General features: G+C 63.6%; 2 protein-coding genes across 8 annotated transcripts in view; both read right to left on the bottom strand.

Annotated features, from left to right (window-relative positions):
* The window catches only part of TMPRSS2 (transmembrane serine protease 2), a 302,633-nt gene extending 295,554 nt beyond the window's left edge, over positions 1-7,079 (bottom strand). Inside the window, exon 1 of the mRNA XM_082721983.1 lies at positions 7,072-7,079. The gene's annotated coding sequence lies outside the window, so the exon portion shown is untranslated. The remainder of the gene's footprint in view (positions 1-7,071) is intronic.
* PRDM15 (PR/SET domain 15) overlaps positions 1-24,333 on the bottom strand; it is a 61,038-nt gene that overhangs the window by 13,757 nt on the left and 22,948 nt on the right. For 4 of the 7 annotated variants that reach the window (XM_082721670.1, XM_082721667.1, XM_082721665.1 and 1 more), the window contains 12 exons: positions 22,447-22,699; positions 16,954-17,055; positions 15,345-15,569; positions 12,921-13,050; positions 11,450-11,631; positions 11,220-11,314; positions 10,761-10,848; positions 7,945-8,112; positions 5,554-5,648; positions 3,139-3,270; positions 1,450-1,584; positions 733-896 (listed from right to left, as the gene is read on the bottom strand). In XM_082721670.1, the coding sequence (XP_082577796.1) occupies positions 733-896; positions 1,450-1,584; positions 3,139-3,270; positions 5,554-5,648; positions 7,945-8,112; positions 10,761-10,848; positions 11,220-11,314; positions 11,450-11,631; positions 12,921-13,050; positions 15,345-15,569; positions 16,954-17,055; positions 22,447-22,699 (1,769 nt within the window). The remainder of the gene's footprint in view (positions 1-732; positions 897-1,449; positions 1,585-3,138; positions 3,271-5,553; positions 5,649-7,944; positions 8,113-10,760; positions 10,849-11,219; positions 11,315-11,449; positions 11,632-12,920; positions 13,051-15,344; positions 15,570-16,953; positions 17,056-22,446; positions 22,700-24,333) is intronic. The other 3 variants (XM_082721666.1, XM_082721668.1, XM_082721671.1) reach the window with 1 other exon arrangement.

Genomic DNA, 24,333 nt, shown 5'->3' with positions numbered 1-24,333 from the left:
CCTACCGGAGCAAGACGCAGGAGGACTTTCTCCTCCAACAGGGCTGAACTGTGCCCCTCAAAATGCACAAGCTGCTGCCCTGATACTCAGCACCTCAAACCCCAACCGCATTTGAAAACTGTCTTTACAGAGGTCGTCACGTGAGACACAAGGTCATGGGGGCGGGGTAGGAGGACGGGTGTCCTTGGGCCCCAGACGCGCACGATGGAAGACCACGTAAGTCACGGGAAGGCGCCGTCCGCCCGCCGAGGAGGGAGGCCCAGAACTGCTGCCCCCTCCAGAAGGAGCGGGCCCCGCCGACCCCTTGACCTTCGGCCCCCAGAACTGAGACGGTGCACCTCACTGCTGGGGCGAATTGGGGGCCCTGTGCCCAGCAGCCCGAGCCCACTACTCCAGCCTCTGCCCAGGGCAGCTGGCTCGCTGCTCTTGAACCCAGCACTGAGCGTGGGCTAAAGCAGCCACAGGGCTACACCCCAGGAGCCTGACCTTGGTGGAGAGAAGGGGTTCCTGGTGGCTCTGCGGGCAGGCCAGGAAGCACCCTGTTGTGCTGAGGCCAGCAGGGCGAGGGAGACAGGACCCACGAGGACGGCCCGCTTCCCTCCAGGCCCGGCCGTGGGGCTCCCCAGGGAGACGGACTCGGCATCAGAGCAGCTGCCTCCCCGCGGGGAACGCGCCCCCCACCATGGCATGAGGCCAGGCCCTGCAGCCCCCCGCCCCGGGCGGCCTCCTCACTTCTGCACGTTGGGGTCCGGCAGGTTCTCGCGGTGGATGACCATGTGCGCGTGGTACGTGGCCTTGAGGGCGAAGCGGCGGTTGCAGATGCTGCAGCCGTAGCCCTTCTCCTTGTGGACCTCCATGATGTGCTTCAGGTACTCCTTCCCCCGGCCGAAGGTCAGCTGCCAACGGGCACACCCGTCACCCCCAGATCACCCCACCAGCGGCCTCCCGGCCCCCAGCTCCCGAGGCCCCGCCACGCACCGAGGCGCCCCGGCCGGACAGAGAGGGATGCCTCCGAGTGTGGAGTGCGCAGGGGTGCAGGAGGCGGGCGCCCGCCGACCTGCCCTCCAGGGGACCACCCCTGGGCCTCTCAGCTCCCCACCCAGCGGACCTCCACCCGCCGGCCCTGATGGCCCCATACCAGGTGCCGCGACGAGCAGGGAGCTGCCTGGTCTGCGGCCACCAAAGCCTCACACAGGGACCTGCGCTCACCGGCCACCCACGGCAAACGTGCAGCCCGGCCGCCAGCCACCGCTCCCCCACCCGGGCCAGCCCCTCGGCGGCGTGCAGGTCAGCAGCCCCCCTCCCCGTCTGAGACCGTGGTCGTGGTCGCAGGAAGAGAGCCACCACCCCTGTCCCGCCCAGGAGGCGCGTGGCAGGGCCGGCCCCCACCCAGGCCTCTCTGCAGGACGGCAGCCGGGCGCAGAGGGGCAGGGGCGGGGGCAGGGTTACCTGGCACCGCTTGCAGCTGTACTTGTGAGGCTCCGAGTCCGCGCTCGTGTCTGAGTTGTCCTCGTTCTCTTCCGAGGAGATGCCGATCTTGCCGATAAACTCCTCCCGCTGGTGGTCGTCCATCAGCGCGATGTCCTGCAGCACAGGGCGGCAGAGGCGCTGGCGGGTTAGTGGCATCCCCAGCGGTAGCGGGGCTGCCCCACACACAGGAGGCAGCAGCGCCTCGCGGCTGCACGTAAGTCCCACGTGGGGGTCCTGCTTGCCACCTCCCTTGGGGCTCCCTGGGCCCCTGCGTGCACCCTACATCCCGGCAGGAAGCCCGCCAGCCTCCTGCCTGAGTTCGGATGATCCTTCCCGGCCGGGGGCCAGCCAAGCCCACCAAGCCTCTGCCCTGCATCCCTGGGTGGGAGCCCGGCCTGGGGCTGCCTGGTCTTGGGGATGCTAGTGTCCCCGGCTGTGATGGGACCGGTCACCCACCTCGCCCCCTGGGAAGGGGTCAGTCCTCTCTAAGGCCTGTTTGCATATGACCTGGCAGGGATTGTGCTAAAAGTTATTACTTCTCTGAAAAAGACCATGAGGAACACTTCAGTCTTCCCGTCACAGGTCAGAGAAGCTCCCGCGAGCAGCTGAGGGGCCCCACAGCGGGGCTGCGGCCAGGCCGGGCGGAAGAGGCCTTGCCTGCGGCGGGAGGGGGATGGGGGGCTTGGCTCCCCGACTTGGATCTTGTCTGCTCCGCTGGGGCCCAGCGGACCTCCTTGCCACGGCCCATTTCCCAGCCACGGCCGCCAGGGGGCGCACCACAGCCGGCCAGTCTGCCTCTGACACAGGACCTGGGATTCCGGGCAGGGTGGACAGGCTTCCTTTGGGAAGTTCGCTATCCTGTCTGCCCCTTCCCTCCCGGGGCAGAGGGGAGGTTTTCACAAGGGCCTACTGCTGTGTTTCTTACTCAGGCTCCCGTTAGCGGAGAAGCAGCAGCACCTGCCGGAGGAAGGTTGCCCCAGGACGGGCACTGCCGGGCGCTGTGCCCCGCGGGCGCTCAGACCGGCCGGGCCCTGCGCCTCCGCTGCATCTCATCGAATCCTCAGGAAACCATCCTTCCCTGGCAGGTCTCCGGGCCCCCATTCCCAGGGCTCAGGCAGGGACAAACGGAGGTCTAAGTCCGAGCCCCGAGCCCCGGCCAAGGCCCCCCATGCTCCTGGGCCCTTTCTCTGGCCCCAGCTTCGTCCACGTGGCTCAGTCCCTGCACTAGGGGGGCCTCCCACACTCCTGCCTCGCCTCTCCCCTGCCTTGGATTTCCACCTGCCCAGTGAAACCCCAGCCCGCACCGGGGGCTGGAACTGCCAGGAACGGTCCCGGCGCTGTGGTGCGTCTCCGGGGCCTGCGCTCACCGTCTCCATCTGCCCTCGGTGCCACCTGGAATGTCCTCCTTTGCTCCCTGGATCGGCCCTTCTGCCCTTCACCATGACCCTGAATCCTCACGGCCCCCCACTCCTCGCTGTCCTCACCAGGAAGCACCCAGAACAGAGGAACGGTCAGGTGAGCCCCGCCGCAGGGGCCCGAGATGCGGCAGGGGGTCACGAGCGCCCGCCGGAAGACGGGCCAAGCAGACAGGTGTTTTGGGATGCTGACCACGAGGGCCTGCCACGCTGCCACGTGAGCTCCCCGGGCCAGGGCGGCGCTGGGCATCACCTTGAAGTGGACATGGATGTGGTCCCTGAGCACGTCCACGCGGAAGAACTTGCGGCCGCAGATCTCGCAGGTGTACTTCTTGTCGCCGTGGGTCAGCAGGTGCTTGTTCATGTTGCTTCTGCAGGAGAACACCTGCGGGCAGAGGGGCAGGACCTCACAGACTGGGACTGGGCAGGGACACCCTGGATGCCTGCCCACGACCCACCTCGGGGCTGGAGTCACGTGTGAACGTGAGCCAGTGACGGTCTCAGTATGAGCCTGTGTTGTCCCGGGAACCAACTGTCCTCTCGCCTCCACTGGCAGTGCGATCTGGCTCTGTTTTATTCACTCACTTAGATGTTTCACTAGGACGGGGCCTTTCAAGAAGCCGGAAAATCACAGAACCAGCCGGGATCTTCTGAGAGTCCGTACCGAGGGAGAGTGCCACCCTTGGGGTGGGGACCGGGCTTCAGGCACAATTCATGCCAACTCCCCCAACCTGCTGTCTCTGGTCTAGTGCAGTGGCTGAGGAGGCTCACACACGTCCCCATACACCCCCAGTGGGGCCAGGCTGGGATGCTGGGGACCCCGTGCCCTCTGGCACAGAGCCCCTGAGATAAAATGGCTGCAGAGGCCACCTGCAGGCCCTGCTGATCTGAGATCCGAGCTCTCTCCCTTCCTGTCTAGACCCTCCACGCAAACACAATGAATGTGTCACTGAATAAAATGTGTCTGAACGCCAGTCAAGGGCGAGGTGGTTTCACACCTGTGATCTCCCAAGGGCATCGAGGGGACATGGTGCCTGTGCTCCCCGAGAGTCCGTGATTAAGGGCAGGTTGACCAGGACACACGGATACGGACAAGGGCTCCGTGGAGAGCAGGGAGGGTGAGCAGGACACACGGTCACGGACACGGGCTCTGTCCCGGCGGACAGCAGGAGGGTGAGCAGGACACACGGTCACGGACACGGGCTCTGTCCCGGAGGGTGAGCAGGACACACAGTCACGGACATGGGCTCTGTCCCGGCGGACAGCAGGAGGGTGAGCAGGACACACAGTCACGGACACGGGCTCTGTCCCGGCGGACAGCAGGAGGGTGAGCAGGACACACGGTCACGGACACGGGCTCTGTCCCGGCGGACAGCAGGACGGTGAGCAGGACACACAGTCACGGACACGGGCTCTGTCCCGGCGGACAGCAGGACGGTGAGCAGGACACACGGTCACGGACACGGGGGAGCAGGTGGTCCGCTCACCCCCCCCGTCCCCTGGCACGTCTGGGCCTGGCTCCCAGGCTCACAGGAAGACCCCGGCACCAGCTCCCCCTCCCTCTAGCCTCACCAGCCCCCACACCCAGGGCACACGCCAACATGGGGCTCCCAGGCCATTCCATCCTGCTGACTGGTTTGCTTTGTGGTTTGAAGAAAGTCAGGAAATTCCACATGGAAACACGGATTTCCATTTTCTCCCTTGAAAAGGTCAATAGAGGTGCCACGTCACCCCGTGGCGGTGGGCTGGGCCGTGTCACGGCTGGCCGTGGGCTGGTAACCTTCACCTCTCTGGTGTCCAGACCCGGGGGCAGCGGGCTGTACCCTGGCTTCAGGGCTCCGGCCCCGGGGCTCTGGGGTGGGGGACAGGACTGGAGGAGGCTGAGCCGGCAACAGCGCCCCTTCCCCACCCCACCCCCACGCGCCCACTGGTGGTCACACACCGCCCCCTTGTGGCAGCACGGAGCCCGCGTGGGCACCCCCGGAACCGCTTGGCAGCAGGTGCTCTGCGTAAGGGACGGATGGGAGCTCCAGCCCTGGGGACCGAGGAGCTTTGCAGACTCCTGAGTCCTGGGGTGCGAGTCTGAGGGAGGAGCAGCCACACTCTCGTCTCGCTCACAAAGAACAGCTCCATTTTACGTGCAACCTGGCGCACCCTGGACGGCAGTGCCGGCACCGGGTCCCGGCACGGAGCTGACTGAAGGCCGCCCTGCCGGACACAGCCCGGACGGCCCGCCTCGGAGGCACCTGCCCCTAAGGGTGGCGTCCCGCCTCGCTCACCCGGAGCGCCCATGGCCATGGGGCGGGTCGGCACTTAGACCGGCTCTGCCTGGACAAAGGGAAGGCCTCGGGCCTCCCTGCGCCTTCGGGGCCCCGCACTCAGGTCCTCCGCCACAAGGACGCGTGGCAGGGGTGCTGAGGAGGAGAGGGCGAGCTCCAGGAGGGGCTCAGGGGGAAAGCCAGCCTCGGAGGAGAAGACGCGTCTTAGCTCACTCACGGGAGACGCATCTCAGCAGAATGCGAGGACAATGGTGTAAGACACGCGCGGGCGCTGGCGCTCGCGACAACCCATGCCTCTGTTTGCGCACTCAGAAACTCTCCTGCAGCTCGGGGCCTTAGCGACAGGCCGGGTGGGGCTCCCAGCTCGGTTCCCGAAGGGAGAGCGTTACCTTGCCGCACACGGGGCATCCCGAGGGCTCCTTCTTGTAGCGGACCAGGTTCTCGCCACCGGCGTCCAGGTCTTCCCGCTTCACCCGCCGCACGCCTGGAATGCCCCCCGCAAGCGAGAGAGTGAATACACAGGAGCACGCGCGTGCTGGGCACCTGCGCTCGGCCGGCGTGGCTGCCTGGGCGGCGGGGGCAGGGCTGGCGCCCCCAGCACGCACCACGGGAACCAGCGCTCCTTCGGGCACCAGGCAAGAGCGGCTGCACGCGCCCCAGCAAACCGTGGCACAACTCGTGCTCCCGAAGCGTGTGAAAACCCAAGGGGGTTCGGAGTTTTACGGTGTCAAGGAGCTACACGGAGCAGCTCACGCTGAAGAAGGGAGTCTCCTTTGATCCCAGCGCCCAAGGCCAAAGTAGGATTCTCAGGGATGACCGTTTTGGTCAAAAAGATACCAATATTCATCCTTGCAAATTAAATCAGTCAATCAGGATCAGGGAGAAAAACCAAGTGACAAGGGACTCCTTAAGGTTTGAAGACCTCACAGTTCATACCTGGGATCAGAATGGATTTCTAGAAACTCACAGGAACAGGGTATCGTTCAATAAAAGAGAAATTCGCTCTCAGTGCCTTTCCACCCAGTGGACCCGTGCTGGAACATTCCTGCATCCCACCGAGGGAACGCAGGGCCGGACTTAAGAACGCCCAGTCAAGGAGATGTGAAAACCCAACATCCCCAAAGGCTCCCAGCAGCATAAGGTGCACCAGAGCAGAAGCAGTGGCTGAGACTAGGCTTTGACGGGAAGGGGAACCACGAGACCCGTCCATTCGTCCCGCAGAAAATGATCAGCCTCGTGTGTCGGCTGTCAAACGTGGTGAAAACCAGTTGTAAGATGCCGCCCACGTGCCCACCCGTCAGGAGATGCTGACCCCGGCAGGACCGCTGGCAGGTGGCATATGGGGCTTGGGGCTCCACCAGCAGGGGCTGGCTCGGCCACCCACCAGCCTGGGGGGAACCAAGGCACAGTGGGGCTTGCCCGGGGCCCTGCAGGCACAAAGTGGGCACCAGGTTCAGCAGAAGAGGCCCAGGTGCCCCCCACCCGAAGGGTCACAGAGAGAAAAGAGGTGCATTTCCCAAAGCCACGTGGGTGACAGCCGAGCAGAAAAGTGGGTGTGAAATTCCTACAGGATGGACCCGTCTTACTCGGAAGAGGCAGGATACGCGTCTACACACAGCCGCGTGCCCCAGGCACACCTTGCGTGCGACTCTGCTCTCTTTTTCAACACGTCTGAATGTCATCTGCAATTCTTTCTCAAATGGCTCCTCTCAAGCTCTTACAGAAAGGTGCTGTGGTCAGCCAGGGCCGCTTACTGCGGCTGGTGTGCAAGGGGGACGTGGCTTTGGGGGACTAACCGGGACGACCACAACGAAGATGCCGATGCAAAGAGGATCTGTCTGGCCAGATCTCCGCGCAAGTCTGGGCGGGAACGCCCGGCTCACACCCGCGGCCCGGGCGCCCTCCCACGCGGGGCTCCCGTCTGCCCTGCGCAGCCACCCCCAGCCCCATCCTAGCTCAGCCCCGCATCGTGCGGCCCCTCCCCCCACCTGCTGCTGAACCCACCGCCCCAGCCTCCCCTGCAGCCGGCTTCCTGTCAGCCCCCAGCGGACGGGAGGCTCCCCAGCACCGCAGCTGCAGACGGCAGGGGCCATCGGGGGCCCGCAGAGCGCCTGAGGGGCACGGGGGAAATTACATACGGCCCCAGCCGCGGCGTCTGCCCAGAACATTCTGCTCTGTGCCCGAGGCTGCAAGGTCACCCCCTCCCAATTTCATACGCTGTTTACTCCCCACTTTCTCTCCTATCAAAAGCATTTTCTCAAGAGAGTGAGAGACTCTGAAGAAATGCTTTTAAGGACGGCGTAGTCCTCAATCCTAGAGAGTCCGGATTCCTAAAAAAAAAAAAAAAGGGGGCGCCTGGGTGGCTCAGTGGATTAAGCCTCTGCCTTCGGCTCAGGTCATGATCTCAGGGTCCTGGGATCGAGCCCCGCATCGGGCTCTCTGCTCAGCGGGGAGCCTGCTTCCCCCCTCTCTCTGCCTGCCTCTCTGCCTGCCTCTCTGCCTACTTGTGATCTCTGTCTGTCAAATAAATAAATAAAACCTTTAAAAAAAAAAAGAGTCTGGATTTCTAAAAAAATAGTAACAATGGAGTCCGGATTTCTTAACTCTGCTCAGCGTGCAACATCCAGGATGTTTCTGGGGGTTCCCGCGAAGACACCGTTCGGCCCCCCGCCAGCACCGGCTGGGCCTCCCCGAACCCCGAGGGGCAGCGGCATCGCAGGCGGCACCCCACGAGGCCAAGCCCCCGGCCCCGCCTGAGCCCCCGGCGCGGTGGCGCTCACCTTCCAGGTGCCTCCTCTGGTGGTCCAGCATGACGTCCTTGCGGTAGAACATTTTGCTGCAGACCTCGCAGGCGAACTTCTTGTCCCCGTGCTTCTTCTTGTGCTTGGAGAGGTTGCTGTTGGTGGAGAAGAATCTGAAACACATCTCGCACTGGAACGTCTTGTCATCTGTCGGGAGAGCAAGCAGACACATGGCGGCGTTTAGGTAAAGAGCGCTCAAGACGGGATCGGCATCCTGGCCGTGGGGGCGGAGCGGCGACGAGGCCCAGGGTCCGGGGTCTGGGGGAGGGCCAAGCTGCAGGGGGGGCCGAGCCCCCCGGGAAAGGTGCCACCACCCTCGGCCGAGCACTGGGGACCACACGCGGAGCACACAAGGGGCCCGAGCCGGCAGGTCCTCGCGGAGGGAAGTAACACTGGCTCCCCCCGCTGGCCCTGCCTCGCCCCTGCCGCACACGCCTCCTTGGCATCTGGGGATGTGTCCCCGGAGGAGCCAGGCCTGAATGACCACAGGTCTGGCCTTCTCCCTGCACCCGACCCGACTGCGGCCCGGACCCCTGGTCTCAGAGAAGGTGGTGTCCTTCCCCCGCCGCCCTGGGCTCCGGCCCCACCTGCCCCGCCACGACCCACCTGCCCCCTCCCTTCCCTGCCACCTGTCCCCGTCCACACGCACGGATGCCCAGGTTCTCCCACCGGGCACACAACTGTCTTCTAGGTCCCTCTTAACAGACACACACCCACACTCACCCACACCTGACACACACACTCACACACACACTCACACGTACACACCTATACTCTCACGTATTCCACACTCTCACACACCCACATTCACCCAAACCCCCACACACACCCACACTCGCACACCCACACTCTCACCCTCCCACACACACCGCACACTCACACACACCCAACACCCCGACAAACACCTCACACTCTCACACCCCCCCACACTCTCAAGCCCCACTCATGATCCTGTACAACCACACACGCACACCGCCCCGCGTACATGCCCCCCCCAACCCCGGGCTGGCATTTATCAGCCGCGGTGAGCCCCCACCCCTGAGCAGGTGGCCCGTGTCCCGGGGCCCGCGAGTCGGGGAAGGGGCAGTGCTGTCCTTGGGCTCCGGCCTTCTCTGTCACGAGCACCAGCAGGTGCAGGCGGAGAACCCACTTGCAGCCGTTCCCGAGGGCTCAGCGGCCGGAGGCCAGTCCGCCCCGTGCAGGCGGCCTTCCCTGTCATGGGGCGGGCACGTCCCCAACTCAGGAAGCCAGACCTGTGCCCGGTCCCAACTGTAACCTGCCACCAGCAACCCCCGCCCTCGAGGTCTATACCTGTGTTTCCACAAAATGCAGCAACAAAGAGCAAATGCCTGTTACCGGGGACCTGGTGGGGGTGTGGGGAGACTGCAGGGGGGCGGTGGATGTCTGGGGGAGCCGAGCGGCCCGGGAGGCTGACGGTGCAGGCTGTGACCGAGGGCTTGGGCGTGAGCCCGTGCTGCTCTCCAGCTCTGCCTAGATAGTCAGGGACAACGCGAGGACCGCCGAGGTGAGCTCCGGGACTGGTCCCGCTGAGCACATGCCTGAGCACAACCCATCTGTCTACACATCTCCAAAAGCTCCTGCCTGCATCACAGGAATCTGCAGTTTGACGGTCTACAGAGGACACGTTCCCTTAACATGAGTGCGGAGGAAAAGTGTGAGGCTGCAGATGATGTGTTACAGAAAGGACCTCGGTTTCCTGGTTTATTCTGTTTTCCGTCTGAAACTCCTAACCTTGGAGAGTAACTCACTGCAGCTCCGCTATTTCCATATAATGAAAAACAGGTACACGCCCGGTTAACAGGACCAGAAGCTGGCGGGCACAAGTGGCAGCTCTGACTTCTTTTACTACTTCTGCTCCGCTCATTCTGCGCCCAGAGAATCTGAGATCAAAGAGGACTAGTGGGTCTTCCTCCCCCGGTGGCCAAGGGCACGGACGCTGGAGGGGACGGCGTGGGCACAGAGACGGACACGCAGGCAGGGAGCTCAGGGAAACGGGACGCGCCCGCCCCGCACAGAAGCCCCATCACGGAGCAAGGAGCGGCGAAGAGACAAGCCGTGGGGCCATCAGGAGTCCCCAGACCCGAGCACACCCAGGGAGCTGCGGATGCCGGGAGCAGGTGCCGGCTGCCCGTGGGGGTCTCTGAGAGACGAGGGGCCAAGAGCCAACACAGACTGGAGTCTCCAGGACTGGAGTTCGGGACCGAGGGCCAAGCCGGTGGGTCTCTATGCCCACTGCCACCGGACCCAGCCTCTCCGGAGGGAGTGGGACCACAAGCAGACAGGGCCTGACCTGCTTGCCTGGCCCACAGAGGCCACCAACCACAGGCTGTCCAAGCACACGAGTGAGTGAGGCTCCAAACGGGGGACAGAAGTGGGCTCGCAGCACAGCTGGTCTGTGCCGGGCGGCCACCTTGGGCTGTCGGGGCCACCACCAGGCATCGCGGCTAACGGAGAGCGGACGGTGAAGGTGGCAGGGAGGCTCTCCTTCCGAACCCCTCCCCCACAGGTCCTAATCCCGGGGTCCTAGGACACTCACACACCTCTGCTCGCTCCCGACCTCACGCCAGCCTCGGGTGGGGGCACACACGGCCGCCCGGGGGGACTGAGAGGGCGGCAGGCGCGTGTCCCCCTTCCCACGGCAAGTTTCCAGCCGCATCTCCTTCGGGACAAGGAGCAGCTATCCTGAAGCAAGTGCAGTAGAGGGAGACGGCCGACGCGAGGTGGCGTGTCCTGCCTGCCGCTGTGGCCGCGCGGCCCCAGCAGGACCCGCTCACCTGTCCTGCAGTTGTGGAACTCCAGCGCGCTCTCGATGCGGAAGGTCTTCTCACAGGTGCCGCAGCGGTACCTGTACTCGCCGTCCACCTGGCGACAGCAGCACCGTCAGCGCGGGAGGGGGGGGCCACCTCGACAGGTGTCCCTGCCCCCCACGCCGGCACCTTCCGCGAGCCTGCGGTCTGCGCCGCTGTCCGCTTCCCTCCCACATGGCTTAGGGACTCGAGCCGTTTCCGCTCTTGCCGTCCAGGCGCCCAGGAAGAGCGCCCCATTCCGGGAGCGCAGGGCCAACGCCAGCCCGGGGGCCCTGCCGCCTCCTCCCCGGGGCCCACTGCCCATTGCTGCCCCAGGCCCTCCCCGCCTCCTCCTCCTCCCGGCAGCCTGCCCTGCCCCCCCCCCCCCCCCGCCCGCTGGTCCTGCACGCCCGCCCCTCGCCAGCCCCAGAAGCCGGTCCCACCCACCTCGTTCCTGCTGTGCTTGTAGGAGACGTGCTGCTTTAGGCTCTCCTTGCGGCTGAACAGCTTGGCACATTCCTCACACTTAAACAGCTTGTCGCCTGCGAGCAGACCAACACCGAGCCGGGTCGCAACTCCAGGTGTGTCCCTGGGGCACGTCTGGGGGGTCCTCGGCAGCCCCACCCCCGGCCCATCCACGAGCGCGTGTCTGTGGGCCGCGGCCCTGCGGGACTCACCATGCGAGCGCACGTGCCTGCTCAAGTTGCTGCTGTTCTGGAAGACCTTGCTGCAGATGCTGCACTGGTAGACCCGCCTGTGCTCACCCAGCTGCCTGACGAGCTTCCTCCGGATGCCGTGCCGGCTCGACAGAATCAGGCTCCTCTTGAGGGTGATGGTGGTGCTCTGATGGTGCGGGAACCTGCGGGCAGACCGCACCCCGGGAGAGGAAGTCCCAGGTCACCGTCATCTCGGAAAGAGCTCCTGCCAAAACTTCCTCGCGTGACACGAGACGGGAGGGAAGGTACTCGGGTGCCGTGTCCGCCTCTGGGCATCCAGACGAGACAGACACCGTGTGTGTACAACGGCGTCCGTGTGGTCTGGGAGGCCACTCGGTGACTCTGCATCTTCACTCTGGCCGCCAGGAAGCTCACGGCTCGGTCTGCGCCCAGAATAACCCCAACTGTGCGGTTTTTCTCACGGGGTCTGGCCTCTACCCTGCTTTATCCTTTCTCTGACCCTGACCTCTGCTCCCTATGAAAGGTCCATCCGACAGTCAGCCACAGAAATGGCTAGAAGGGGGCGGACAGAGAACAGGGGCCCGTGTCTGACAGCATGCTGGTCCCCACTGTATCTGCATGGGTTCCAGAAGCAACGGGACCAGGCAAGTGGTGAGAACTACAAGAGGCACGCCAAAAAAGGCCAAAAAAGAAAAGAAAATTTACCACCGGCTTATTCAGCATCACAGCAAAGATGTACCAAAAATAAGCACTGGAATCTGAAGTATTTTCCTTGTTCACAAAAATGAAAGGAAAAACACAGAACAAATTGTGAAAGTGACACAGATTCAAACACAGCCCGTTTTTGTTTTATAAAACAAAATGCCGTGAGCATCACTGCTCACAACAGCCAACACGTGCGAGGAAACCAAGTGTCCGTCGCCGGAGGGACAGGTAACAAGATAGGGCCCCTACGTACGTCTCTGTGACGCAATAACGTCCGGCCTTCCCAGGGGGCCAGTCTGACAGCTGAGTGAGAGAGCCAGTAGCAAAAGTACAGACACCATGCAGCTGTCCTCGTACGAGGAACCTAGGGACCCAGCGACCTCCTATAAGGCACTCTGTCTTCGCAGAGTCAGAGGTCGCAGGGGTGTCAGGGAAGGCGGAGTTTCCGTCTGGGAAGACGGACAGGGGTGAAGGGCACAGAGCAACGTGCAAGGACTTAATGCGGCAGGACTGGGCACTTAAAAGTGGTTAAGATGGAAAATTTTAGGTGATGCAGGTTTCACTAGGATAAAAAAATTTTTTTTTTGCTTTTAACCATTTTCACAGAGAACATACGACTCTGGTCCTGAGTTTGGGAACGATCCTGCTGTTCCCAAGCACACCCATGTCCCCCACAAGGAGGGAGCCAGTCTCCCTGCCGGGGGTGCCTTCTCGTCGGGCGGTGCGCTGTCCACACCGGCACTCTGAGCACCGCAACAGGACTTACTTGGGCACGGAGCCGGTGTCGCCGGGGCTGGCGGCCAGCTTCCCCAGGACCAGCTCCATGATGCGGTCGTCTGGTGCTGCGGCCACGGGCTCGTCCGGCGGGACCTCGGTAACGATCTCGGCCACTGGCTCTGTGTGAACGAGTGGGACAGGCCATGTCACTGCCAGGGCAGGGGACTGACCACAACCAACCCCAGAGGACACGCCAGAGCAGACCGCGGCCAGGCCAGGGTTGTAGGCACGGATCGCAAGAACCACACACACAGGGAGAAAGAGGAAGAACTAGCGAAGGGACCCAGGGCTCAGCATCCTATCTGGTCCCAATACGAGAGACTCCCCCCGCCGGGAGTCTGCTGGTATCAGGTGCTGCTGGCAGAGGCCACGCGAGGATGGAGGGGCCATGGGCTCTGCACACCCAAGAAAGTGGGCCAGGGTCCCTCCAAACGCAACTGAGGAAACCATCACAGAGAATGAGTCCAGTCGCAGCCTGGAAGCCAGCTACAAGCCCATGCACGGTGCTCCGGGTGCTGCGGGAGCGGAGGGCGGGACATTCCCACCGGCAATGACCCGGCTCCGCAGCAAAGGAGGAGCAGCCTGAAACCCGGCGTGGGTAAGTCTCGTTCTCCGTGCCACGAGCAGGACCCTGGACATGGAGAGACGGATGCGCGCGAAACCCCAGGAGGGGCAAGGCTGACTCCTGCAAGCAAAGGTGGGTAAGTCTGGGGAGATGGCCACGTCCCTGTCCTGATGGGGCGCTGGTGACAGGTGGAGCCCTGGCCACTGTTCACAACCTGCACGCTTTGCAGCGCCCACTGTGTTACAGGGATTCGTGCTCTAGAGAGCAGATTCGGGGGGAAGGGAAGGCTGGCTTCCTCCCAGACCTGGCCTCTCTACACCGAGTTTCCCCCCAGCTGAGGCTTTCAGCGCAGGACCCGCTCCCCGCCCGCTTCTCCCCTAGGACCACCCTCCCCTGTCGGGTCCTCCCCCAGGACCTCCCTCACTTGGTGGCTCCTCCCCCAGGATCTACCCTACAGGCTCCTCCCCCAGAACCAGCCCCCATCTGCCAGCTGTTCCTCTAGGACCACCTGCACCTGCCAGATCATCCCCCAGGACCAGCCCCCACTTGCCGGCTCCTCCCCCAGGCCCTCCCTCCCCCGTTGGCTCCTCCCCCAGGCCCTCCCTCCCCCGTTGGCTCCTCCCCCAGGCCCTCCCTCACCTGGCGGCTCCTCCCCCAGGACCTCCCTCCCCTGCCGGCTCCTCCCCCAGGCCCTCCCTCCCCTGCCGGCTCCTCCCCCAGGCCCTCCCTCCCCTGCCGGCTCCTCCCCCAGGACCTCCCTCCCCTGCCGGCTCCTCCCCCAGGCCCTCCCTCCCCTGCCGGCTCCTCCCCCAGGACCTCCCTCCCCTGCCGGCTCCTCCCCCAGGACCTCCCTCCCCTGCCGGCTCCTCCCCCAGGACCTCCCTCCCCTGCCGGCTCCTCCCCCAGGCCCTCCCTCACCTGGTGGCTCCTCCCCCAGGACCTCCCTCACCTGGTGGCTCCTCCCCCAGGACCTCCCTCCCCTGCCGGCTCCTCCCCCAGGACCTCCCTCCCCTGCCGGCTCCTCCCCCAGGACCTCCCTCCCCTGCCGGCTCCTCCCCCAGGACCTCCCTCCCCTGCCGGCTCCTCCCCCAGGCCCTCCCTCCCCTGCCGGCTCCTCCCCCAGGACCTCCCTCCCCTGCCGGCTCCTCCCCCAGGCCCTCCCTCACCTGGCGGCTCCTCCCCCAGGACCTCCCTCCCCTGCCGGCTCCTCCCCCAGGCCCTCCCTCCCCTGCCGGCTCCTCCCCCAGGACCTCCCTCCCCTGCCGGCTCCTCCCCCAGGCCCTCCCTCACCTGGCGGCTCCTCCCCCAGGACCTCCCTCCCCTGCCGGCTCCTCCCCCAGGCCCTCCCTCCCCTGCCGGCTCCTCCCCCAGGACCTCCCTCCCCTGCCGGCTCCTCCCCCAGGACCTCCCTCCCCTGCCGGCTCCTCCCCCAGGACCTCCCTCACCTGGCGGCTCCTCCCCCAGGACCTCCCTCACCTGGTGGCTCCTCCCCCAGGACCTCCCTCCCCTGCCGGCTCCTCCCCCAGGACCTCCCTCCCCTGCCGGCTCCTCCCCCAGGACCTCCCTCCCCTGCCGGCTCCTCCCCCAGGACCTCCCTCCCCTGCCGGCTCCTCCCCCAGGCCCTCCCTCCCCTGCCGGCTCCTCCCCCAGGCCCTCCCTCCCCTGCCGGCTCCTCCCCCAGGCCCTCCCTCCCCTGCCGGCTCCTCCCCCAGGACCTCCCTCCCCTGCCGGCTCCTCCCCCAGGCCCTCCCTCACCTGGCGGCTCCTCCCCCAGGACCTCCCTCCCCTGCCGGCTCCTCCCCCAGGCCCTCCCTCCCCTGCCGGCTCCTCCCCCAGGCCCTCCCTCACCTGGCGGCTCCTTGCCTTCTATGATGTCTAGAGGCTGCTCAGGTTTTGAAGCTTTGGGTTTTCTTCCCCTTCGAGGCTTTTTCTTCTGCTCTTTGGTGGCACTGACACTCTTGGGAACCGCAGGAGGCTCCCCCCGGGGCACATCTGGTTCCTTCTCGGGCGCTGCTTCGTGCTGGCTGGCCGGGGGCAGGCTCTTGGCTTGTTCCAAGTGACCCAACAGGTGTTCTGCGGGGAAGGGAAGCAGATGCGCAAGGACAGTGAGGCAGCCCGTCCCGACGGCTGCTCCCTGCCCCCATTTTGTTTTTACCTTCATCTGCTGAGAGTGGGCCCTTTCGTGGGCAAATAAAAATTTATTTCTGCTGCTTTTGAAAATATAAGCGTTTTCACTGCACCAAACAGGACTATTTTAAAAGGTAAATTAGGCGATGAAGCCAGGCACGTTCCCCAGGCACACGGTTTTACAGAAAGTACAAGCGCGCACACATGGATGTGCAAGGAAGACGCAGAAGCTGTCCCGGCACAGCACCGTGGCCCTCTCCAGACGGGGTGCTATGGGCCAGGCCCCTTTCCTTCCCTACACTCATGGTTTCCAGCATTTATGATGAAGTCATGCTACACTCACTCAGGAACGGAGCCTCTGAAGAGAAACTCTGGGAAATAGTCAACTCACGATAAATGAATTTATCTAAAAAACACTGCACAAAAGCAAAAATGCTTTGCTTTGTTTTCAAGTCAAGAAAGCCCTCCAAGGTCTCCCAAGAAAAGACTCACAGAACCCCAGGAGGGAGGCAGGGGTGTGCACAGAGCTAAGAGCAGACGGGCTCCCTCAATGAAGGCCCGGACCGGCTGGACCTCAGCTCACGGGCAAGGTAGGGGGAATGACCCACGAGACGGGGGGACCGACCCGGTACTGACGGGCTCCCCTCAATGAAGGCCCGGACCGGCTGGACCTCAGCTCACGGGCAAGGTAGGGGGAATGACCCATGAGACGGGGGGACCGACCCGGTACTGACACACGGGGCCTGTGCACACAAGCGGGCCGGGGACCGGGCTCTGCCCCCCACCACAGCCCAGGCCTCCAGCATGAAGGGGCTGTGACTTCTGCTGGTTCCACACGTGGGACCGTCGAGCTGGGCGAGTGCCCTCGAGGAGCTGGGTCCCGGGAGGGAAAGAAAATGAAAGAGCAAACACGTGTTTGCGAACAGAAGGTGACGTGTGTCACAGGAAGGGCTCGGCAGGTCGGCCACACAGCAGAACCGCCAGTGAGGAGCCCGCCCGGCTGAACACACTGGGAAGACGGGAGCCAGCACAGAGCCAGAGGGCAAGAGGACCAGAGCCCTGGCGCCAGGCCCGCGGGAGCCTCGTTCCAGGCCAGGGGTCCCGGCACCAGCTGCCGGAGGGCCTGGGCCGCTCCCGTGCGTGCGGATCTGGGGACCCGGGTGGGGTCTATGCAGAGGCTCGGGAGGGAGCTGCTCGCACGAGGCCAGGGAACGCCCTCCTGGCTGGCGGTGGAGGCCACCGGTCCAGAAGGACAAGGAAGCGACAGCGCCCCCCGGAGCCCGCCCCCCCGCCAACGCCCCGGCGCACCCCGCCCCGTCCACAGGCTCACCGTTCAGCAGCTGCAGCTCCAGGAAGCTGGCGGAACACACTTTGCACACCCACTGGCTGGGCTCGGACTCCACCGCGGCGCTGCTCTCCGGGGTGCCTGCAGCTTCACAGGAGCAGAGGGAAGCGTGATGCACAGGGCGCGACCCCGAAGCCCGCGGCCCAGGGACACACCTGTCCACCCGGGGCCGGTGCCGTCCTGGCGGGAAGCACAGCTCCTCTCTCAGCCCTGCTCCTGGGGCTTCACGCGCGGACACCTTCGGTCCCCAGGGACTCCCCTGTTTCACAGGCGAGGAGACTGAGCACAGACAGGTGCGCTGGAGCGGCCCCGCTGCGGGGTCTGTCCCAGTCACGGGAACGCGACCCCTCCCTCCCTCCCTCCCAAAGCAGGGCCGGTGGGAAGGACGCGTCCCTTCCCAGGACTTCGAGAAGGAAACACCCTACGGAGCAGAATGAATTCCTCAGTCTCTCTCTGGCTTGTACGAGAGACCGGCCGTCAGCGGGCCCTGGGCCTGGTGTGGCCGCGGCTCCCGGCCAGCGTCATCCCCCAGAACTTTCTGGGATGACACGATGGCCTTGAACACTCGGGCTGTCTGGGGTGGCAGCCACTTGTGGCCAGTGTCCCCGAGGAGCTGAGGTTTAAGGTCTGTTTACTTTGCATCTGAATGTAAGTGGGGCCCCCAGGCAGGTGGCCTCTGTGGTGGCCCTCAGCCCGCCTTCCTCACTCCCCAAAGATAAGCGGCAGGTTCCTGGGACGGGGGAGATACTGGCTGTGCAGAGGGAAACAGCAGCCTCCTTTCCCAAAAATATTATTAAGGCTCCCATGGGACCTAAAAACTGGGGACATTCTCAGTGTGCCTCTGGTCATGACCTCCTGGCCCAGCCCATCTCTCCAGGCCCCGTCGGGTGGCCCCACGCGCCCTCGCCACCACTCCCACCCAACCGCCGCACGGCCTGTGCTGGCACTCACGACCGTCACCCAACGCTCCGGGGGACACGCATTCAGCAAACTCCTGCATTCTTAAAAAAATCACCCCGAGTCACAGCTGTGCATGTGCTCTGAGCGGGGACCAAGCACGCCTCTTTCTGTATCCACAGCGAGCGGCAAGTTTGCAAAGACACAAAGGGAGAGATGCAGAACTGTTTGTGTCCGTCTCCTGAGTCCTCCTCAGCCGGTGAGGGGGACATTTGTGATGGGAACTGCCCAGCCAGTCCTCTGCTCTCCCTCGCCGCCCGCCGAGTCCACCGCCTGAAGACCGTCGGCGCGAGGTCAGGGAGGAACCGGAGCCAGAGCCGAATTCCCGCGTCCCCCGCACCTTCTCAAGCGGACGTGGCTCGACGGAGGGGAGGAGACACCGGCACGGGACGGGTTCAGGCAGGGATGATGAGGGGGCTACTGGAAGGACCGGTGAACCCGGGCCACTTCCCTTGGTCCCAAGGGGCTGCCACGTCCAGCAGGAAGGTCCCCACCCCCGCGAGTGGGATTCACACTAACGGGACACAAGAAGCCCTTCTCCTCAACGAGGCTCTGAGGCCAGTCAGGAGGGCCAGCGAGTCGTGACCCGTCCCCGCATCAAGGGAAGAACTCTCCTTTTCCAAAAATTGTCGCTAAAAGGTCAGAATTTTTAAGAACAAAAATGAGCCAACCATCAGAACGCGTTTCTTGATGGCCCGTCACCTAAATATCCAACACGAGAGATGCATCAAAGTGACAGTAATGCCACAAGGCCCCAGGAGAAGCCACAGAGGGAGCCACGGGGCGTGGATACTTGGGGAGGGACGGTGAGTTCCAAGTACGCCCAGAAACAGAAGTAAGAGAAGGGTCCACGGAGGGAGAACTCGCCTGTGGGGAAACGCGGGGCTTTCCTGGAGACCAGGAGGGACACAGCTCAGCCGTGGGGACAGAAGGCAGCCTGCAGGGCACTGAGCGCAAAGCCACACTAGGGAACCGTGAGATCCCTCGGGCCGAGGAGATGTTCTCTCTCTTGGCTGTGGCCACCGCATGCCTCCATCGAAACTGAGTGGCGAGCCGAGAACTGCCGAGTCTTCTCGTGCACAAACTGTATGTCAACTGCACCGATTTTTAAAATATACCGTAAAACACTAGTCAAAAAGGCCAAGAGTCATTCAAATAGTGATTGAAAATCGTTTTCCAAATGTTATAGATGTGTGTGAATTTTATCCTTCTCATTAGAGAAGTAGTTTTTAAAAATCGGACGACATCTGAGGACAGCCGCCGACCTGAGCCCTCGCACCTGCCCATCCAGACCAGGCGTTCCGGGTCCCTCCTGCGGGTCGGCAGGCCTGCGCGTGCACAGAAAGGAAACCAACTTCAATGTCAAACCAAGAAAAAAGGTGAAAAGTCAATCTCCTACCCAGAAAAAAACAGAAGTTATTTTTTTTGAGGATGTGTCTGTTCCTCCAATTCTGCTATGTTGAGAAGTTGGGTCTGCCATCTGCAAACTGATTTCTAGATTTCTAGAACAAAGATGTATTCTGAAGCAAATGGGAAAAAGAGACAGAATGAAATGAAGGAGTCTCCCCAGTTCTGATGCTCACCAAGAAAGACTCTGAGTAACTTATGGGAAGACAGCTCCTTGCCCGCTGGCCCCCAGTATGATTCTTCTAGAATGTGGTGGTGCTCACTAAGGCCCCTCAGCTTGCTCCGCCCCTCTGCCATGGGGCCCAGTGCACAGTGATGGCCCCCAAAAGGCCCCCACTCCATTCCACTGCGGGGGTCCCAAGGGCGTGCAGGCTGGAGGCCCAGTCGCTGGGAAGGAGAGGTTAAGCCCCTCCCCCGACCTCCTGGAGCTGGGGACTCACAGTCACACCGACGACAGCTCTCTGGCTCGCCCAGGCCCTTCTTCACAGGTCTCGGCCCCTCCTCCAGTGTCCAAGACATGGGCCTGGTGGGCTCCCATAAAAATGCTTCAGCCAGGTGAGCCCCCAATACTGCTCGGCGGGGCCCCAGCCACTCAGGGCGGGCAGGGCTGGAGCGGGGTTCCAGAGGCTTCATTGGGCCAGGAGGGGGCCCCTGGGAGGGGGCGGCAGGGCTTTGGGAGGGGGCTGGGCGGGAGAACAGAGCAGTGGAGGCAGGGCGCGACGGCCTGGAGTGATGCGCGGTGGACGTCATGTGTCCTTTGGGGAGTTCCCAGCACCACCGGAGCTAAGCCATCATTCAGCAGGTGTAAGAAGTGAGGAACCCCAGAAGCCCACTAGTCAACAGTAGTCGACAACTTCTACTACATTTCTACGAGCTACTTTTTTGCCGTTTCCCCCCAAAGAGAGTGAAAAACCATGAAAAGTTATTTCTATCGCTTATTTGCTTTCCTGATTCAATACTCATTTAGGGGGATTGTGCCTTCCAGCGGATGGGGATGTCATGGCCCACTGTGTGCCGTGTTCTCAGAAGGAACACACGGGAGAACAAAGGACAGACAGCTCAGGGCTCCCCAGGGCTCCCCAGGACGGTGCCTGTGGGAAAATAAGGAGGCGGCAGTCCGGGTCGACACAGTCCAGACTAACTCCATTAGAACCTCCCTTGCAAATGCAGCTCTGGCTTAGAGAGCTGTCCCGGAGGGAAAGCAAGCAGAACCCCGCTCTGGGAGGGGCGGCAACCTTGCTCTGACTGTGACCCGAGAGTCGTGACAGGGGAAGACATCGTGCAGGACACAGCAGACAAGGTCAGCCTCAATAACACAAACCCAGTGTGCAGCTGGCTGGTCCCAGGGCCGGGACACGCACATCAGCTGCTGAGGCCGGAAGGAATCCAGAACGAGAGAAAGCCAGGTCAGGACGATCCCGGAGCACCTGCACGGCCCCGGGGAGGCCAGCCGCACCACCCGGCCGCGCCACACTCGGAGGGGACACCTGGCCCAGCGGGACACATCCGTGCCTCCCCAGGGCCAAGTCAGGCACCTGGTTTCAGCAAATCCTAAAGGGTGGGCTTGGGAGCAGCTGAGTGAAAAGCTGTGGGTCTCTCCAAACGCGTCCTGTGACCTTCCCCTCCACAATAAAGTCCACCCCGTAAGGCTCCCGGACTTACTCTGCAAATATCTCTGGGAAGGCAGCCAGCCCTCCACACCACCAGAGCCGGCATGCAGGCCGTCTGGCCATCGGCTCCCACCGACGTTCCCCAAGGGCACCCTCAGTGGCTCCACACTCCCCGCACCCAGCCCGTCGTGTGCGTTAGAGTGGCCCCCGGGGTTCACATCCGCCCACAGTCTCTGGATGGGACCTTGGCAGACGTCAATGAGAGGAGGCCATACCAGAGTAGAGCGGACCCGAAATCCAGCGACCGCCGTCCCTCCAAGGGAGCACAGAGACCCAGGAGAGAAGGCCACGTGAGGGCAGGGGCAGGGATTGGCTGACACCTCTACCAGCCACGGAACGCCACGGGCTGCTGGCCACACCCAAAGCCGGGAGAGGCCTCCAGAAGGAACCAGCTCCACCAACACCGGGTCCTGGCCTTCAGGCTCCAGGGGTGTGAGGCAGCCCCCTCGTGGGGGGCTTGGTGTGGGCGGCCTTGCGAACACTTCTCGTCACACGCCGGCGCAGGCACGACCAGGAAGTCTCCGAGGTGGGGGGACGGGTCACAAGGTCGCAACCACGCGGGACACACCAGAGCCTCACAAATACGTCAGGACCCGCTTTGTAGCCCACCGTGATCGTAAGAGAAAGGAAACTGTCTTCTTGTCAGGAACCTGCAGCGCAGGGGGCGGTCAGAGGACAGAGGGTCACGTCTCCCCCAGAACAAGTCCCTGGAGGAACAACGGGGCGTCTGTCCGGGGCAGCATCAGGCATGGATGGGAATGGGGGGCTTCATGGCCACAGACGTGGTGTGGCAGGACGTGGCCTCAGGCTATGCACAAAGCCTCACGACCGGACACGGGGGTCTGAAGCGCCGTGGGCCCCTTCACACTGTGCTGCCCCACACCCCGGGGCAGCAGGACACACAGTCTGGGTTGCTTTTCCAACAAGAATGCTGGATTTAGGCAAATCACACACACACACGGCCTTCGCCCGGTCTTTCCTGGAACACGTATGCACATGTGCACACACACGCACATGCGAATACACACGCACACATGACCACACGTGCACGCACCCCCCGCTCTTGCACACACCCCCAGTCCTGGAGGAGACCAGGGTTGAACCCGACTCCTGCATCTCAGGCACCATGACCCAGGGCGGGTTCGCCAGCCTCTCTGTGTTCCGTCTCCTCTGCCCGAAACACAGCGGATCACCAACCCCCTTCACAGGACAGTGGGCAGGGAGGGGTCACCGCACCCAGAGCCCGGAGGACGGGGCTGCAGATCAGCCGGTCGTGCTCCAGCACCTGACTTCCCGGCCGGCGTCCGGCTCAGGGGCGAGCCCTGACACTGCACAAGCAACGGCAGAGCCAGGCCCGGGGGAAGAGCAGCCCGGCCCGCCCGACACCGCACCGGCTCGCCGGCACAGCTGCCCTCCCGCTGCTGGGTGGCCGGGCCGCGCGTACCGTGGGCCCCGGGGCAGGCCTGCTTCAGCATGGGCTTGTCCATCTTCTTGGCGTAGAAGGCGGCGTACCACACGCGCAGCTCGGCGCCCGGCGGGATGTCCCGCGACGTGGTGAAGTAGACGTCGTTGCCGTGCTGGAAGGCCGTCAGGTTCTGGTGCTCGGGCCCCGCCGCCGGCCGCACCAGCATCATCCAGTTGCAGTCGTCCTCGTTGGAGGTGTCGAAGCACACGGGGTGCCCGTCCTTCTGGAACACCTGCGGGGGCACGGCCGCCAAGGGGCCGGGGAAGGAGCCGGTTACCCGCCCGTCAGCGGGGCGGCGTGTGTGCCGGCAGAGGGGGCAGCCGGTCCAGACAGGGCCGCGTCGCAGGGCAGGTCAGGCTCCACAGAACCCGTTTCCGGGCTCATCAGGGCCCCCGAGTTCTGTGCGCAGCCCAGGTGGGAACTGGGACACCTCAGGCCTAGTCCTGGTCCGGGTCCAGAGGCTGGACGCTCGGGCTCTAATCAGGTTCAAGTGGGCGTAGTGACATCTGCTCCAGGCATCACTGGACACCTGAGCGCCTCCCCACCCCAGGCGGGCACGGGGACACCTGCTTGCACAGGCGTGTCCACCAACGCCCGTCAGTCCTGACAGCCTGCACCCTCGCCTGTGACACCGTCCTGCAGCCTGAGTGTCCGGCGGGTGGCAACAGGAGAACCGTCCGTATTCTGAAGATCAAAGTCACCGCAGGAGTAGAGGACGGGCTGGCTCTCCGTTCTGATGCCGTCACTGCTTCCTTGCTCTCCCCTCTCCCAAGCCTTTCCCGTAGGGGCTCCCCACTGCTAAGGAACTAGGGGACCCCTCTGAGGACGAAGCCCTCGGAGACAGAGGGGGCCTCCGGGTGCCCAGGGCCCCAGCCAGTGTGGGGACACGCTCCAGTGAGCCTCCGTCCTCGCTAGAAAGCCGCCCCCCCGACACAGGTGCTCGCGGCGGAGGCCGCACCGAAAACTGTGTCAGAAACAGACCCTGAGCCCCGAGTCACAGAAGGAAGCCAAAACAGGCACAGAGGACTTTTTCAAGGGGGCCTCAGCCCGACCACGTGCCCACAGCAACTATGTGCACCCACGGGCCCCGGGGCCCGCGATGGACGGCAGCCGATGGCCCTCGTGGGGCTTGGCCTCCAGCATCTTTACTCCTTTATATAAAACAGCCTTTGTTTTTCATTCCCTTTGTTGGGAAACAAGGCAAATACCTTTCCTTCCTCCCCATTTTGCTGAGTTCTGCCCTGTGAGCTCAACTTTTCCAAGAACCGCCAGGACTAGCCACCTCACACCTGTCCTGAGCCCGCGGGTCTCTGCTGAGGGCCTCTAGGCAAAGCTCGCTCTGTGGGTCCCCGCAGCAAGACCAGCGCCCTGATCCTCACTGCTCCCGTCAGACGTTTCTGGAGGCGCATGTGGATGGGGCACGTGCTGGGGCTGGGGACAGACCCCGGATATCCGGCCTCGTGGCACGTCCACACCTTCCTCCGAGAACTTAGAGCCTTGCCTGCAACTGACATCCATTCTGTTTTGTTCCGTTTCTTTCCTTGGTCTGATGCACTTTTTGGAGCCGCTAAACCCTGCACGGTGTCCCATCGCCGCCTGAACGAAACCCCTTCCTTTCGCAAGAGCTCCGCCAAGTCCCCGTGGCTCCGCGAAGCGCGGAAAGCAGCGCCCGGGAGGTGCACGCCAGCGCAGGTCGTGAGAGAGGCGAGGACAGCCTGGCGGGTCTGCGTTCCCCATCCCGCCTCCAGGGGCCGGCAAAGCTGAAAAGTTCGAAATACTAGCTCGGGGCTGAAGCTTTGGGATAGAAGAGCAACGGGGGATAAAGGAGAAGCAGGCGGACCCCGGATCTTTGGAGCCGCGGAAGAC

Source organism: Mustela nivalis (genome assembly GCF_964662115.1).
Source record: "Mustela nivalis genome assembly, chromosome: 1".
Taxonomy (NCBI): Eukaryota; Metazoa; Chordata; class Mammalia; order Carnivora; family Mustelidae; genus Mustela; species Mustela nivalis.
Note: the sequence above shows the minus strand (reverse complement) of the source record. Positions and strands in the feature narration are given on the sequence as shown.